General features: G+C 57.7%; 1 gene segment (V, D, J or C); it reads left to right on the top strand.

The window, feature by feature from the left end:
• Nucleotides 1-10,776: 10,776 nt before the first annotated feature.
• Nucleotides 10,777-11,142, top strand: LOC128933595 (Ig heavy chain V region 914-like; the record flags this gene model as incomplete). The annotated part of the segment is given in 1 exon segment: nt 10,777-11,142. A coding segment is annotated over 1 exon segment (366 nt), but the record flags the coding sequence as incomplete, so codon positions are not given.
• Between the last annotated feature and the right edge of the window lie 6,603 nt (nt 11,143-17,745).

The following is a 17,745-nucleotide window of genomic DNA, read 5'->3' as shown; positions in this document are numbered from 1 at the left end:
AAGGTGCTGCCACTGCTATGGATCCCCGCGACATATTCCAAAGCCTGCCCGGGTCTCTGGCGGAACCAGCTGATTCCAAAATTCCCAAAACTTAACCCAGACCCTCGGCAGAGGAAGCGCAGGGAACCCCCAGGGGGCTGGAGGTCCCCCCCGCACTCCAGCAGGGTCACGGACACCCGGAGCCCTGCGGGACAAAGGGGAGATGGGGATGGTGCCAAAGCTCAACCCTTGACCCAAGTCCTGACGATCGGCCCCAAACTGGGACTCTTGGAGTTCATCATCCTCCTCCCATGTGGGTCCTGTCCCTTTTTTCCTAATGGCCACGTCCACTTTGAGGTCCTCAACCAATCAGGTTTATGATTTCCATCATCTCCCCTTTGTCCCGCAGGGCTCCAGGCAGTCGTGACCCTGCTGGAGTGTGGGGGGGACCTCCCGCCCCCGGGGGCTCTCTGCGCCTCCTCTGCTGAGGGTCCAGGTTCAGTTTCGGAAGTTTTGGGATGGGCTGAGTATGCCAGAGACCCGGGCAGGGGCTGGAAATCGTCGCAGGGTTAAACACTGGTGGAGGCATCGGCTACGCCGATTCAGTGCAGGGCCGGTTCAGGATCTCCAGGGACAACGGGCAGAACTCAGTGACGCTGACCATGAAAAACCTCAAGGACGAGGATTCCGGATCCTATTTCTGTGCCAAAGCTGCTGCTGATAGTTGGGCTGCTCCTGATCGTTTTGACCCCACCCTTATCTCTGTGTCCCCCCTGTCCCCGTTCCCCAGACCCTTCCCCTAAATTCCAGCCCCTGACCCCATTCCTGTCCCCGTGCCCCAACCCTGCCATGGCTCTGCCCCACATTCTCAGCTCCTGGCCCCACACCTCAGCTCGGGGCCCACTCGGGGCCATTTTGGCTCCTGAGCTCTCCTTGACCATTCTGACCCTGCCCTTGACGCATGGAACGTTCCAGGTGACCCCACCCTTGCACCCATCTGCTTCTCTCAGCATGGAGCCCTTGGCTCGAGATCAATTTCAACAGTTTCATCTCCCCAAAATTTCCTGTGTTTTGGTTAAAAAAGGGGGTTTTTAATCCAGAGCCCCCAGAGAGGATTCCAGCCCAGCCCCAAGGAGCAGCCCTAGACACCGCAGCCGCTGAGGGAGAAGTGAAGCCCCAGGTGGGAGCCAGGGAGGGAGGGAGGGAGGAGAAGACGCCGCGATTTTGAGGCTCCGCAGCCTTCCCCCCACTTCCACGCTTGACTGAATCTGCATAGTAGATGTAGGAACCATCGCTGTGGATCCCTGCGGGCCACTCCAGCCCCTGCCCAGATCTCTGGCGAAACCAATCCATTCAAAAATTCCAATATTGAACCCGGACCCTCGGCAGAGGAGGCGCAGGGACCCCCCAGGGGGCTGGAGGTCCACCCCGCACTCCAGCAGGGTCACGGCCGTCCGGAGCCCTGCGGGACAAAAGGAAGATGGGGATGGGGCCAAAGCTCAACCCTTGATCCAAATCCTGACTATTGGCCCCAAACTGGGACCCTTGGAGTTCATCATCCTCCTGCCAGGTGTGTCGCAATCCTGTATCAAGCTTTCCCCTCTCAGTTTGTGGCCCTGGACCCATCAGGTTTCTCCTCCCCATCTCCCCTTTGTCTCGTAGAGCTCCGGGCGGCCGTGACCCTGCTGGAGTGCGGGGGAGACCTCCAGCCCCCCGGGGGGTCCCTGTGCCTCCTCTGCCGAGGATCCGGGTTCGATTTTGGCAGTTTTGAATTGTACTGGGTCCATCAGAGACCTGGGCAGAGGCTGGAGTGGCTCGCAAGTATCAGCAGCGGTGGTGGCACCATCTACTATGCGCCATCGGTCAAGGGCCGGTTCATGATCTCCAGGGACAACGGGCAGAACTCGGTGACGCTGACCATGAACAACCTCGAGGACGAGGATTCCGGATCCTATTTCTGTGCCAAGGGTGCTGATGCTTATAGCTGGAAGGCTGCTGCTTATGGTGAAGACCCCAGTGGTGGATCCACGCCCCCATCTCAGTGTCCCCAGCTGTCTCCAAACCCCCAAAATTTCCCCAAAATCTCCGCCCTTGTCCCATCCCTGCCCGGGGGTCTCTGTCCCCATCCCCACCGGGACGGGGCTATGGGGACCCCTCTGGAGCCGTTTGGTTTCCCACCATCGCTCTCCTCACCGGGCTGTGGCCATGGGGAGGTGCCGGTGGCTCACGGCCCCGGCAGCATACACAGAACTCAATGGTGCCGCTTACCGCGAGGGGTTTGTGGTCAATTACACAAAGCAAAGGCAGATTGACATAGTGGGGCTGGATCTGGGATATCCCCGTCCGTTTTGGGGAATGTGGTTGGGACGTGGAGCCCAGACCTGAGGTTTGGGGCCAGGAGCTGAGATTGGGGCAGAGCCAGTTCAGAGCTGGGACACAGGGACAGGAATGGGGTCAGGGGCTGGGGACTGGGGGAAGGGTCTGGGGAACGGGGACAGGGGGGGACACAGCCATGGGGATGGGGTCAACATTATAAGCATTATTCCCCGAATAATTATCAGCAGATTTGGTGCAGAAATAGGTGGCGGAATCCTCGTCGTTGAGGTTGTTCATGGTCAGCGTCAGCAAGATCTGCCACTTGTCCCTGGAGTTCCTCACGCGGTCCTTGAATGACGCCCCGTAGTGGGCGATGGAACCGTCCCTGCTGTTCCCCGTGAGACACTCCAGCCCCTGCCCGGGTCTCTGGCGCATCCAGAACATTCCATTGCTCCCAAAATCGCACCCGGACCCTCGGCAGAGGAGGCGCAGGGAACCCCCGGGCGGCTGGAGCTTCCCCCCCGCACTCCAGAGGGGTCACGGCTGCCCGGAGCCCTGCGGGACAAAGGGGAGATGGGGATCAGAAACCTGATTTGTCAAGGGCCGCAACCTGGGAGGGTCAAGCTTGATAAAGTATCGACACCCAAAAGGAAGGAGGATGATGAACTCCAAGGGTCCCAGATTGGGGACAAGAGTCAGGATTTGGGTCAAGGGATGAGCTTTGGCCTCATCCCCATCTCCCCTTTGTCCCGCAGGGCTCCAGGCGGCCGTGACCCTGCTGGAGTCGGGGGGGATCTCCAGCCCCCCGGGGGGTCCCTGTGCCTCCTCTGCCGAGGGTCTGGGTTCAGTTTCGGGAGTTTCTCCATGTTCTGGATTCGCCAGAGACCCGGGCAGGCTTTGGAATACTTCGCAAGCATCTACTACAATGCTGCCAACAGCTACTACGCGCCATCGTTCAAGGGCCGGTTCAGGATCTCCAGGGACAACGGGCAGAGCTCGGTGACGCTGACCATGAAGAACCTCAAGGACGAAAATTCCGCTGTTTATTTCTGCGCCAAACATAGCAGTAATGGTTATGGTTCTGCTGGACCCGCTCGTATTGACAATTCCTGCCGTGGCCCCAGCCCCTTTGCAGTCCCAAGTGCCCACAATCCCCAGAGATCTTTCCCCGACTCCCAGCTCTGTTCATCAAAGCTTCACCAGTTACTTCCATACTCCGCCCCTGCTGCCCCAACTATCGGCTTTCCCCCAGTTTTGCTCATTTCACCCAAATCTCTCCCAACTCCCCGGGCCCTGATTGGAGGAGGCCTGAACTGGAGGCCAGGGGTAAAGGTTTGGGGCCAATGGTTGAGTTTTGGGGCAGGAGCAGGGGAGGGTTTGGGGTCAGTGCTGACCATTGGGGCAAATGGCGGAGATGTGGGACAAGGGTCCAAGGGCTGAGGTTTGGGGGGAGGGTCTGAGGACTCGGGGCATTTGGGAACCCATCAAGAAAGGCAGGGCTGAAACCAACATAAATACCATAAGCTTCGTAATTAGAACCAGCATAAGGAGATTTTGCACAGAAATAGGATCCGGAATCCTCGTCCTTGAGGTTGTTCATGGTCAGCGTCACCGACCTCTGCCCGTTGTCCCTGGAGATTGTGAACCGGCCCTTTACAGATGGCGCGTATGCGGTGTAGGAACCACTGCTGATCCCTGCGACCCATTCCAGAGCCTGCCCCTGTCTCTGGTGGATCCACATCATTCCAGACTGTCCGAAATCGAACCCGAACCCTCGGCAGAGGAGGCGCAGGGACCCCCCGGGGGGCTGGAGGTTCTCCCCACACTCCAGTAGGGTCACGGCCGCCCGGAGCCCTGCGGGACAAAGGGGAGATGGGGATGGGGCCAAAGCTCAACCCTTGACCCAAATCCTGACCCTTGGCCACAAATTAGAACACTTGGAGTTCATCATCCTCCTCCTACTGGGGTCCCACCCCTTTTTTAATCATGCAATGCCAACTTGGGAACTCTTCACCAATCAGGTTTCCCATCCCCATCTCCCCTTTTTCCCGCAGGGCTCCAGGCGGCCGTGAACCTGCTGGAGTGCGGGGGGGACCTCCAGCTCCCCGGGGGGTCCCTGTGCCTCCTCTGCCGAGGGGCCGGGTTCGATTTTGGAGGTTTTGGGATGCACTGGCTGCGCCAGAGACCCGGGCAGGGGCTGCAATGGCTCGCAGGGATCACCAGCAATGGTGCTTACACCACGTACGTGCCGTCGGTCATGGGCCGGTTCAGGATCTCCAGGGACAACGGGAAGATCTCAATGACGCTGACCATGAACAACCTCAAGGACGAGGATTCCGGATCCTATTTCTGTGCCAAATATGCTGGTACTGGTTGTTGTAGTCCTGGTTCTTATAGTGAAGATGACAGTTGTGGATCCACCCCCCTCTCAGTGTCTCCCCCTGTCCCCAATCCCAGATCCTCCCCACAAACCTCAGCCCTTGACCCTTTGTCCCAAATCTCCACCATTTGCCCCAATGCTCAGCACTGATCCCAAACCCTCCACTGCTCCTGCCCCAAAACTCAACCATTGGCTCCAAACCTTCACCCCTGGCCCCCAGTTCAGGCCTCCTCTAATCAGGGCCCAGGAGCTGGGGGAGATTTGTGTGAAATGGGCAAAATTGGGAGAAAGTCGGAAGTTGGGGCAATGATGGTGGACACTAGGTGAAGGTCAAGAAGGGGATCAAGGGTTGGGATTTGGGGCAGGATTTGGGGATTTTGGGACATTTGGGGAGCCAGGGATGGGGGTTTGCTGCCACCACCAGCATCGTCGCCATGTCCAGAGCTCCTTGAGAGGATTCCAACCCCAGCCCCAAGGAGCAGCACCAGACACCGCGGCCGCTGAGGGAGAAGTGAAGCCTCAGGTGGGAGCGAGGGAGGGAGGGAGGGAGGAGCAGACACCGCGATTTTGGGGCTCCGCAGCCTCCCCCCACTTCCTCCCCGGCAGCTGTCGGGGCCCGGCCGGGGCAGGAAAGGAAACAGAAAGTTCCTGGTTTTGGTCACTGTGAACATCTGTGTTTGGCAGAGGGCAGCTCAGCCTCGGGGCACTGCGGCTGAGCGCCGGCTGCACAAAAAGCTTTGTGAGCAAAGGGCCCTGGAGTGATCACCGTTCCACACTGGGACGGAGGGGAAGGGTCAGAATGGGGAGAAATGGGAGAAACTGGGGGGAAATTGGGAGTTGGGGTAGTGATGGTGGAGTTTGGGCGAAATGGTCAAACTTTTAGGAACAGGGCTGGGATTTTTTGGAAGGATCTCTGGGATTGGAGGCATCAGTTGACCATCATGGTCACTGCCAGGATAGATGCCGAAACCAGCGTCAATAGAATTGCCAGCGTAACCATTGCAAAGTTTGACACAGAAAAAAAAGGCGGAATCCTCGACCTTGAGGTTGTTCATGGTCAGCGTCACCGAGCTCTGACCGTTGTCCCTGGAGATCGTGAACCGGCCCTTGAACGATGGCGCGTATCTGGGAGTGGCACCATCAATGGTGACACTCGCCACAAACTCCAACTCTGCGCGGGTCTCTGGCTCATCCAGCCCATCCCAAAATTCCCAAAATCAATCCCGGACCCACGGCAGAGGAAGAGCAGGGACCCCCGGGGGGCTGAGGTTTCCCCCCGCACTCCAGCAGGGTCACGGCCGCCCGGAGCCCTGCGAGAAAAAGGGGAGATGGGGATGAGGCCAAAGCTCATGCCTTGACCCCAAAATCCCAACTATTGGCCCCAAATGGTGAACACTTCGTCCTTCTCCTCGTGATCCTGGTTACCCTCCAGAATGGATCCCATCATTTTTTCCAACTGGCCTTGATGACTTGGGGACTCGATTAATCAGGTTTCCCATCCCCATCTCCCCTTTGTCTCGCAGGGCTCCGGGCAGGGCATGACCCTGCTGGAGTGCGGGGCGGACCTCCAGCCCCCCGGGGGGTCCCTGCGCCTCCTCTGCCGAGGGTCTGGGTTCAGTTTTGGCAGTTTTGCCACGAACTGGGTCCGCCAGAGACCCGGGTAGGGGCTGGAATGCATTGCCTACATCAGGAGCAATGGTTCCAATATTTACGATGCGCCATGGGTGCAGGGCCGGTTCAGGATCTCCAGGGACAACGGGCAGAGCTCGGTGACGCTGACCATGAACAACCTCAAGGACGAGGACTCTGACGTTTATTTCTGCACCAAATGTCCTAATAGTAGTTATGGTGGTGGTGTTGCTGCTTTTAGTGACAATTCCAGCAGTGGTCCCACCCTCCCTGATGGTCACCAGATGTCTCCACTCCCAGTGATCCTTCCTCCAGAGCCCCGCTTTTCTCCTCAGTTGTTAAAGAGTTTCCCCCAAACTCTGCCCCTGCTGCCTACACTCTGGACTTTCTCCAACTTCTGCCTATTTCACCCAAATCTCCCCCAGCTCCCCGGGCCCTGATTGGAGGAGGCCTGAACTGGAGGCCAGGGGTTAAGGTTTGGGGCCAAAGGTTGAGTTTTGGGGCAGGAGAAGGGGAGGGTTTGGGGTCAGTGCTGACCATTGGGGCAAACGGGGGAGATTTGGGACAAAGGGTCAAGGTCTGAGTCAATGGGTGAGTGTTGGGGGAAGGGTCTGGGGATTCAAGACGGGGGGCGACATTGAGACGGGGGTGGATCCACAACTGGTGCCTTCAACATATGCAGCAGCATCACCCCAATTGCCAGCAGCACCATGTTTGGCACAGAAATAGGATCCGGAATCCTCGTCCTTGAGGTTGTTCATGGTCAGCGTCACCGTGCTCTGCCCGTTGTCCCTGGAGATCGTGACCCGGCCTTTGAACGCGGGTGGGTACCAGTTGTATCCATCACTGACTATCGCTGTGACCCACTCCAGCCCCTGCCCGGGTCTCTGGCGAACCCAGCCGAGCCCGAATTTCCCAAAATTGAACCCAGAGCCTCGGCAGAGGAGGCGCAGGGACCCCCCGGGGGGCTGGAGGTGCCCCCCTGCACTCCAGCAGGGTCACGGCTGCCCAGAGCACTACGGGACAAAGGGGAGAAGGGGATGATGCCAAAGCTCAAACCTTGACCCAAATCCTGACTCTTGGCCCCAAACTGGGACCCTTGGAGTTAATCATCCTCCTCCCAGGTGGGTCCCGTCCCTTTTTCAAGCTGACACTGCCACCCATTCATGCCCTCAGCCAATCAGGTTTTTCATCCCCATCTCCCCTTTGTCCCGCAGGGCTCCGGGCGGCCGTGACCCTGCTGGAGTGCGGGGGGGACCTCCAGCTCCCCGGGGGGTCCCTGCGCCTCCTCTGCCGAGGGGCCGGGAGCAGTTTTGGCAGTTTTGCATTCAGTTGGTTTCGCCAGAGACCCGGGCAAACTCTGGAGTGGCTCGCAGGGATCAAAAGCAATGGCAGCACCTACTACACACCGTCGGTGCAGGGCCGGTTCAGGATCTCCAGGGACAACGGGCAGAGCTCGGTGACGCTGACCATGAACAACCTCAAGGACGAGGAACTTGCCGTTTATTTCTGCGGGAAATATTCTGATACTTGTACTGGTGGCACTGCTGCTGGTTATATTGACAATGCCGGTGTTGTCCCCACACCCATCCCCGTGTCCCCACCTGCCCTCATGTCTCAGACCCGTCCCCCAAACCCCAACCCCTGATGCCATTCCTGTTCCTGTGTCCCAGCCCTGGGCTGATCCTTCCCCAAATTCTCATTTCCTGGCCAACTGGTTGACCCAAATCTTGACACTTGGCCTGAAATTGTCCTCTTTAATACGAAGTTTTGGGGCACAAAGAGGAGATTTGGCGTCAGGAGTTGTGGTTTGGGGTCAGTGGGTGAGAGCTGGTGCCGAGGCAGAGCAATGTTGGGATCAATGGTCAAGGGCTGGGTGTGGGCTGGGGGTTTGGGGGAAGGGTCTGGGAAATGGGGACAGGGGGGGACACAGGGATGGGGATGGGGGCAAAACGTTCAGCAGCATCATAGCAACCAGCATCCACACATTTGGCACAGAAATAGGATCCAGAATCCTCGTCCTTGAGGTTGTTCATGGTCAGCATCACCGAGCTCTGCCCGTTGTCCCTGGAGATCCTGAACCGGCCCTGGACTGATGAGGCGTACATGGTGCCACCATCGCTCCAGATCGCTGCCACCCACTCCAGCCCCTGCCCGGGTCTCTGGCGCGCCCACAACATGGTGAAACTCCTGAAATCGAGCCCGGACCCTCAGCAGAGGAGGCGAAGGGATCCCCCGGGGGGCTGGAGGTGCCCCCCGCACTCCAGCAGGGTCACGGCCGCCCGGAGCCCTGCGGGACAAAGGGGAAATGGGGATGAGGCCAAAGCTCAACCCTTGACCTAAATCCCCAAACTTGGGCCCAAACTGGGACCCTTGGTGTTCATCATCCTCCTCCCAGGTGGGTTCCGCCCCTTTTTCAAGCATGCCAGGCCAAGTTTGGCACTCTTCAACAATCAGGTTTCCCATCCCCATCTCCGCTTTGTCCCGCAGGGCTCCGGGCGGCCGTGACCCTGCTGGAGTGCGGGGGGGACCTCCAGCCCCTCAGGGGGCCCCTGATGTTGCTGTGCCGAGGGTCCGGGTTCAATGTTGGGGATAATGGAATGCACTGGATCTGCCAGAGACCCGGGCAGGGTTTGCAATACGTCACAGGGATCTACAACACTGGTGGCACCACCTACTACGCGCCATCGATCAAATGAGCTCTGCCCATTCTCCCTGGAGATCGTGACCCGGCCCTTGAACGATGGCGCGTATTCTGTGTTGGCGCCACTGCTCCAGATCCCCGCAACCCATTCCAGCCCCTGCCCGGGTCTCTGTCGGAGCCATTGCAGGGCAACACTCCCGAAACTGAACCCTGCCCATCGGCAGAGGAGGCGCAGGGACCCCCCGGGGGGCTGGAGGTCCCCCCCGGACTCCAGCAGGGTCACGGCCGCTCCCCCATCCCCAAACCTTCTCTGGTTTGCTCCAAACTCCCTTTGTCTGGCCTCAAATATCTAACAGAGGTTCCTTATGTTTTAACTTATGTTAAACCCTGCAATTAACCCCGATCTACCCAATAATTAATTAGAGACCTCCACCTGAGTTTTGCATCTCATCATCCCCATCTCGCCTTTGTCCCGCAGGGCTGCGGGCGGCCGTGAACCTGCTGGAGTGCGGGGCGCACATCCAGCCCCCCGGGGGTTCCCTGCGCCCCCTCTGCCGAGGGTCCGGGTTCAATTTTTGGAATTTTGAAATGTTCTGGGTGCGTCAGAGACCCGGGCAGGGGCTGGAGTGGCTCGCGGGGATCAGCAGCAGTGGTGGCAGCACCTGGTATGGGCCATCGGTGCAGGGCCGGTTCACGATCTCCAGGGACAACGGGCAGAGCTCGGTGACGCTGACCATGAACAACCTCAAGGACGAGGATTCCACCACCTATTTCTGTGCCAAATCTGCTTATGGTCGTGGTGCTGATGCTGCTGCTTATATTGATCGTGCCAGTGGTCACACCACCATTTGTGAGCCGTTCCTGTCCCCAGTCCCCAGACCCTTCCCCAAATCGCAGCTCTTGACCCCATTCCTGAGCCTTTCCCCCAGATCTCCCCCATTTCCAGCAACGCCAACCACGGATCCAGAAAGCCCTGACGGGTTCTGCCCCAAACCAAGAAAGTTGGCAGCAAAATTCGCCCCAAATCTCCCTGATGTCCTCAAATCTCCTCCAGCTCCCTGGGCCCTCATTGGAGGAGGCCTGAACTGCAGGCCAGGGGTGAAGGTTAGGGGCCAATGGTTGAGTTTTGGGGCAGGAGCAGGGGAGGGTTTGGGGTCAGTGCTGACCATTGGGGCAAATGGGGACAAAGGGTCAAGGGCTGGGTCAAGAGGTGAGATTTGGGACGAAAATCAGAACTCTTGGGACTCAGTGCTGGGAGTGGTATCGGAACCAGGAGCTGGAGGCCATAACGGGCATCGTCAACATAACCAGCACTAGGAACATGACCAGAGCACGAAGCTTTCCCAAAGAAATAGGATCCGGAATCCTCGTCCTTGAGGTTGTTCATGGTCAGCGTCACCGAGCTCTGCCCGTTGTCCCTGGAGAACCTGAACCAGCCCGGCACCGAATCCGCGTAGTCGGTACTGCCACTTTTGCTGATCTATGCAATGAATTCCAGCCCCTGCCCGGGTCTCTGTCGATACCAGCCCATCCCAAAACTGTCAAAATTGAACCCAGACCCTCGGCAGAGGAGGCGCAGGGACCCCCTGGGGGGCTGGAGGTCCCCCCCGCACTCCAGCAGGGTCACGGCTCCTCCCCCATCCCCAAACCTTCATTGACTTTGCCCCAAATTCCATTTGTCTGGCCCCAAATCTCCAAGAGAGATGCCCAGTATTATACAGTGCCTTCAAGCCTCCAATTGACCCCAATCCACCCATTAATTAATTGGAAAGCTCTGCCTGAGTTTTGCATCGCCTCATCCCCATCTCCCCTTTGTCCCGCAGGGCTCCGGGCGGCCGTGACCCTGCTGGAGTGCGGGGGGGACATCCAGCCCCCCGGGGGATCCCGGACGTTGATGTGCCGAGGGGCCGGGTTCGATTTTAGCAATTTTGGGATGGCCTGGATCCGCCAGAGACCTGGGCAGGGGCTGGAGTGGGTCGGAACCATCACCAGCAGTGGTGGCAGCGCCTGGTACGCGGATTCCGTCAAGGGCCGGTTCACGATCTCCAGGGACAACGGGCAGAGCTTGGTGATGCTGACCATGAACAACCTCAAGGACGAGGATTCCGGATCCTATTTCTGCGCCAAGGACACTGATGGTCACGGTGCTTATGCTGATGCTGGTTGGGGAGGATGGAACAGCAAAGCCTTATGAATGTGATTTCCTGGCAAAAGATTTTGAGAATATGGAAACCATCAGCGAGATTGAAATGAAAGCAAGCTTTGAGATCCCTCAGTGACTGAACAACTGGAAAACAATGGTGTGGCCGGCTGAAGGTGATCCCATTTTGATGGAACAACACCCTCTGCCTGCAGACAGGCCCAAGGGTCAGAGCAGACCGCACAGCTTGGCAGAAGGGGCCAAAGAGGAGATTTTAGGATTTAAAGTTACTCCAAAGAGGGGGTTTTAGGGTTTAAAGTAACTCCAAAGAGGAGTTTTTAGGGTTTAAAATGTAACAAAGTGTAGTAATGTAATGACTCTTTTAGGCTGGATGAAATGCTATAGCATTTTTATATTATACTAGATTGGTTAGTGAGAATTAGAATATTCAACACAGAAGATGATTTATTGTATGGTGATGGGAATCTCACTTTCTCATGCTTTTTTTCTCTTACAGTTTTATGCTCTTACCCTTTTATTCACTCACTTTTTCACTCTCTTACCCTTTTTATTCTCTCACGCTTTTTACTCTCTGACCTTTTTTACTCTGTTACTCTCTTCCTCTTTTACCGCCTCACCCTTTCTCCCGCTCTCCACTCTCTTCTCTCAGCCCTGCTCCAGCTGTGCCTGGCAGCTCCCAGCAGGGCCCTGCAGTTCGTCCTTTGCAATAAACCCAAAATTCCAGACCTGGCTGCAGAGATCTCTTGTGTCCATCTGTGTGCCCCGACCGTCCTATGCCCGGATGCTCCTGCAGTGCTGGTTGGGGATGGGGCCAAGCCCGGCACGTCAATAGCACCATCATCAGAACTACAACCACCAGTGTAAGCACATTTCCCACAGAAATAGAATCCGGAATCCTCGTCCTTGTGGTTGTTCATGGTCAGCGTCACCGATCTCTGCCCGTTCTCCCTGGAGATCGTGAACTGACCCTTGACCGATGCCGCGTAGTCGGTGTAGCCACCAGTGTTGCTGATATCTGCAACGTATTCCAGCCCCTGCCCGGGGCTCTGTCAGACCCAGAACATTTTATAACTCCCAAAATTGAACCCGGACCCTCGGCAGAGGAGGTGCAGGGACCCCCCGGGGGGCTGGAGGTCCCCCCCGCACTCCAGCAGGGTCACGGCCGCCCGGAGCCCTGCGGGACAAAGGGGAGATGGGGATGGGAAACCTGATTGGTCCAGAAGGGGAAAAGGGGTGTGACTTCCAGGAGAAAGGGGTGGGACCCACCTGGGAGGGGCAGCAGGAGCAGCAGGGCCAGGAGCCGGAGGAAGCTCGAGGCTGTGGCCGGGATGTTCCCGGGTTTGGGTCCCTGGGGTCTTGGGGGTCGTTAACAGTGCATTAACTGTGTAATCAATGCAGAATGCTCAGGATGAGGTGTCTAAGTAATTAAAGAATGGATTGGGGTTAATTGCAGGGTTTGAGCCATGTTGAGATATGGAAAAGTCTGGTGGGGTTTTGGGGCTAAACAAGGGGAGTTATGAGAGAAAGTGGTGAAGGTTTGGGGATGGGCTCCGGGCAGCCATGACCCTGCTGGAGTACGGGGGGGACCTCCAGCCCCCGGGGGGTCTCTGCGACTCCTCTGCTGCACCTCTGGGTTTGATTTCGAAAAATTTGCAATGCTGTGGATCCGCCAGAGACCCAGGCAGGGGCTGGAAATGGTGGCAGGGATCAGCAGAAGAAGTGGCAGCATCTTTTACGCGGACTCGGTCAAGGGCCGGTTCACCTTGACGAGTGACAACGGGCAGAGCTCGCTGATGCTGACCATGAACAACCTCAAGGACGAGGATTCCGCCACCTATTTCTGTGCCAAAACCAGTACTGATGGTTGTTGTAATGCTGCTACTCGTCTTGATCAAACTGATCTAATTACTGCGTCCCTGTCTGCATCCCCGCGCCCCAGACCCTTCCCCCAAACCCCATTCCTGTCCCTCTGTCCCAGCCCTGCTCTGGCTCTGCCCAAAATGTCCCCTCTGGGCCACACTCAGTGCCCTCATTCCTCAAATGTCACCGAAATGTCAGGATTTGGGCCAAAGTTAACATCAGGGATCAAGAATTCAAATTTGGCCTAAAATTCCCGATCTGAGTCCAATGGTGAAGATTTGGGTTGGTGGCTGTGACTTTGTGTCCGCAGGGGAGATTTGGGGTAATACTGGACAAGTCTGGGGGCAATGGTTGGGATAGGAGGGACGAGGCGGAGCTCAGGGTGAAACCGGCCCTGATTTGGGGCCAGGAGCTGAGGTTTTGGGCCAGGAGCTGAGATTTGGGGACAGAGCAGGGCAGGGTTGGGTCACAGGGACAGGAGTGGGGTCGGGGCTGGGGTTTTGGGGAAGAGTCTGGGGAACGGGGACAGGAGGGGACATAGGGATGGGGCCGAAATGTCAAATATCAGCAGCATAAGGAGCAGCACAAGCACCAGTGCGTTTGGCACAGAAATAGGATCCGGAATCCTCGTCCTTCAGGTTGTTCATGGTCAGCGTCACCAAACTCTGCCCGTTTTCCCTGGAGATCGTGAACCGACCCTTGAATGATGGCGCGTACCCGGTCCAACCACCATTGTAGCTGATACTCGCAACCCACTCCAGCCCCTGCCCGGGTCTCTGGCGGATCCAGAAAATCCCAAAACTGCCAAAATTGAACCCGGACCCTCGGCAGAGGAGGCGCAGGGACCCCCCGGGGGGCAGGAGGTCCCCCCCGCACTCCAGCAGGGTCCCGGCCGCCCGGAGCCCTTCAGGACAAAGGGGAGATGGGGATGAGGCCAAAGCTCAAACCTTGACCCAAATCCTGATCCTTGGCCCCAAATTGGGACACTTGCACCTCCGCTGCCACAGCCCCCAGAGCTGAGCTGCCCTCTGCCAAACACAGATGTTCACCATGAACAAAACCAGGAACTTTCTGTTTCCTTTCCTGCCCCGGCCGGGCCCCGGCAGCTGCCGGGGAGGAAGTGGGGGGAGGCTGCGGAGCCCCAAAATCGTGGCGTCCTCTCCTCCCTCCCTCCCTCGCTCCCACCTGGGGCTCCACTGCTCCCTCAGCGGCCGCGGTGTCTGGGGCTTCTCCTTGGGGCTGGGCTGGAATCCTCTCTGGGAGCTCTGGACATGGCGACGATGCTGGTGGTGGCCCCAAACCCCCATCCCTGGCTCCCCAAATGTCCCAAAATCCCCAAATCCTTGCCCAAATCCCAACCCTTGACCCCATTCTTGACCTTCTCCCCCAGTGTCCACCATCATTGCCCCAACATTCGACTTTCTCCCAGTTTTTCCCATCTCACCCAAATCTCCCCCAGCTCCCCGGGTACTGATTGGAGGAGGCCTGAACTGGAGGACAGGGGTGAAGGTTTGGGTCCAGTGGTTGAGTTTTGGGGCAGGAGCATGGAAGGGTTGGGGGTCAGTGCTGGCCATTGGTGCAAATGGGGGAGATTTTGGACAAAGGGTCAAGGTTGAGGTTCCGGGGAAGTGTCTGGGTTTGGGGACAGGTGGGACTTGGAGATCGGCGTGGATCCATAACTGGCGTCTTCATCAGAAGCAGCAGCACTCCAATCATTATCATAGCTAGATTTGGCACAGAAATAGGATCCGGAATCCTCGTCCTTGAGGTTGTTCATGGTCAGCGTCACCGAGCTCTGCCCGTTGTCCCTGGAGATTCTTAACCGGCCCTTGACCGATGGCGCATACGCGGTGTAAGCACCACTGCTCCAGATCCCTGCAACGTATTCCAGCCCCTGCCCGGGTCTCTGGCGGATCCAGCACATTCCATTATCCTCAAAACTGAACCCGGACCCTCGACAGAGGAGGCGCAGGGACCCCCCGGGGGAGTTGGAGGTCCCCGCCGCACTCCAGCAGGGTCACGGCCACTCCCCCATCCCAGAACCTTGATCAGTTTTTCCCCAAACTCCCTTTGTTTTGCCCGAAATCTCCAACAGAGATTTCCAGTATTGTAATGTGCCTTCAACCCTGCAATTAACCCAAATCCACCCATTAATTTATTGCACACCTCTGCCTGACTTTTGCATCGCCTCATGCCCACCTCCCCTTTGTCCCACAGGGCTCCGGGTGGCCGTGACCCTTCTGGAGTGTGGGGGGGACCTCCAGCCCCCCCGGGGGTCCCTGCGCCTCCCCTGCCGAGGGGCCAGGTTCAGTTTTGGGGATTATGGAATGTACTGGATCCGCCATAGACCCAGGCAGGCTTTGGAATACGTCGCAGGCATCTACTACAATAGTGCCTACACCTTACTACGCACCATCAGTCAAGGGTCGGTTCACGATCTCCAGGGACAACGGGCAGAGCTCGGTGACACTGACCATGAACAACCTCAAGGACGAGGATTCCGCAGTTTATTTTTGCGGAAAATCTGCTGGTACTTGTGATGGTGGTGCTGTTGCTAATTTAGGTGATGATGATGGCTTTGTCCCCATCTCCGTGTCCCCCCTATCCCCGTTCCCCAGACCCTTCCCCCAAACCCCCAGCCCACACCCAGCCCTCGACCATTGATCCCATCCTTGCTCTGCCTCGGCCGAAAATTCTCACCCGCTGACCCCAAATCACAACTCCTGACCACAAATCTCCTATTTGTGCCCCAAAACGTTGCTCTGAGGGCCGGAGTTTGAGGCCCTGGGTCCCGTTTGCGGACAAAGGTTCAGGCCTCGTGTACCTGGCTGTGGCTTGGAGCGCTAAGTGGGGATTTGGGGCAGAATTGAGTGACTATTGTTGCCAATTTAGTTCGATTTGGGGCAGAACCAGTTCACGGGTTTTTGCTTCCTGGTTGGTGGTGTTGGAAATGGGGGAGATCTGGGACAAAGGGTCAAGAATGGGGCGAAGGGCTGAGATTAGGGGGAAGGGTCTGGGAATTGGGGACAGCAGAGGACACATTCAAGGGGTTGAGGCCAAGAGCAGAGACATCATTACCCCAACCAGCACCAGCAGCCTTGGCACAGAAAGAGGATCCGGAATCCTCATCCTTGAGGTTGATCATGGTCAGCGTCACCGAGCTCTGCCCGTTGTCCCTGGAGATCCTGAACCGGCCCTTGACCGATGGCGCGTACTTGGTATAAGCACCAGTGCTGTAGATCCCTGCAACCCATTGCAGCCCCTGCCCGGGTCTCTGGCGGATCCAGGACATTCCAAAACTGCCAAAATCAAACCCAGACTCTCGGCAGAGGAGGCGCAAGGACCCCCCCGGGGGCTGGAGGTCCCCCTCGCACTCCAGCAGGGTCACGGCCGCCCGGAGCCCTGCGGGACAAAGGGGAGGTAAGGATCAGAAACCTGATTGGTTCAGAAGGGGAAAAGGGGTGGGGCCACCTGGGAGGGGCAGCAGGAGCAGCAGGGCCAAGAGCCGGAGGGAGCTCGAGGCCATGGCCATGATGTGCCGGGGTTGGAGATGGTTAATGCTGGTTTTAGTTTTGAAATCAGTGTGGAACACTCTGGTCAAGGTGTGCAATTAATTAATGAGAATATTGAGTTAACTTGTAGGGTTAGAGGGACCTCTGGATTCCAGAAAAATCTGATGGAGATTTGGGACCAAACCAGTGGAGTTATGACGGAAATTGGTAAAGATTTGGGCATGGACCCCAGGCGGCCGTGACCCTGCTGGAGTGCAGGGGGGACCTCCAGCCCCCCGGGGGGTCCCTGCACCTCCTCTGCCGAGGGTCCGGGTTCAGTTTTGGACAATTTGGGATCAGCTGGGTGCGCGAGAGACCCGGGCAGGGGCTGGAATTTGTCGCAGGCATTGACAGCGATGGATACACCAGATACCCGTCTGCGTTCAAGGGCCGCGTCACGATCTCCAGGGAGAACGGGCAGAGCTCGGTGACGCTGACCATGAACAACCTCAAGCATGAGGATTCCGGATCCTATTTCTGTGCCAAATGTGCTTCTGCTGGTTGGGGTGCTTATGCTGCTGCTGCTGCTGTTGGACCGCATCCCCATCCCTATGTGCCCGCCTACCCCGTTCCCCCGATCCTTCCCTCCAGCCCTTGACCCTATTGGTGACTACCAGAGACCCAAATCTGGCCCATTTTCCCCAAATCTCGGCCATTTGCACCCAGGTTTTTAGACCTAGGCTGAGACGTGGAGCCCAGAGCTGAGGTTTGGGGCCAGGAGTTGAGAATGTGGGGCAGAGCCAGCTCAGAGCTGGGACACGGGGACAGGAATGGGGTCAGGGGCTGGGGATTGGGGAAGGGTCTGGGGAATGGGGACAGGGGGGGACACGGCCATGGGGAGGCATCAATGCCATAGGCATCATAAACAGCACCATTATCATCAGCACCCCTGGCACAGAAATAGGATCCGGAATTCTCGTCCTTGAGGTTGTTCATGGTCAGCGTCACCGAGCTCTGCCCGTTGTCCCTGGAGATTGTGAACCGGCCCTTGACCAATGGACTGTAGTAGATGTAAGCACCACTGCTCCAGATCCCCGCAACGTATTCCAGCCCCTGCCCGGGTCTCGGGCGGATCCATTGCATGGGAAAACTGCTGAAACTGAACCGGGACCCTCGGCAGAGGAGGCGCAGGGACCCCCCGGGGGCTGGAGGTACCCCTCGCACTCCAGCAGGGTCACGGCCGCCTGGATCCCTGCGGGACAAAGGGGAGATGGGGATGAGGCCA

This window comes from Melozone crissalis, unplaced genomic scaffold (assembly GCF_028551555.1).
Source record: "Melozone crissalis strain CALT ecotype California unplaced genomic scaffold, PUWL_Pcris_2 ptg000011l_1, whole genome shotgun sequence".
In the NCBI taxonomy this organism is placed as follows: domain Eukaryota; kingdom Metazoa; phylum Chordata; class Aves; order Passeriformes; family Passerellidae; genus Melozone; species Melozone crissalis.
This window is presented reverse-complemented; position numbering and strand designations above follow the sequence as displayed.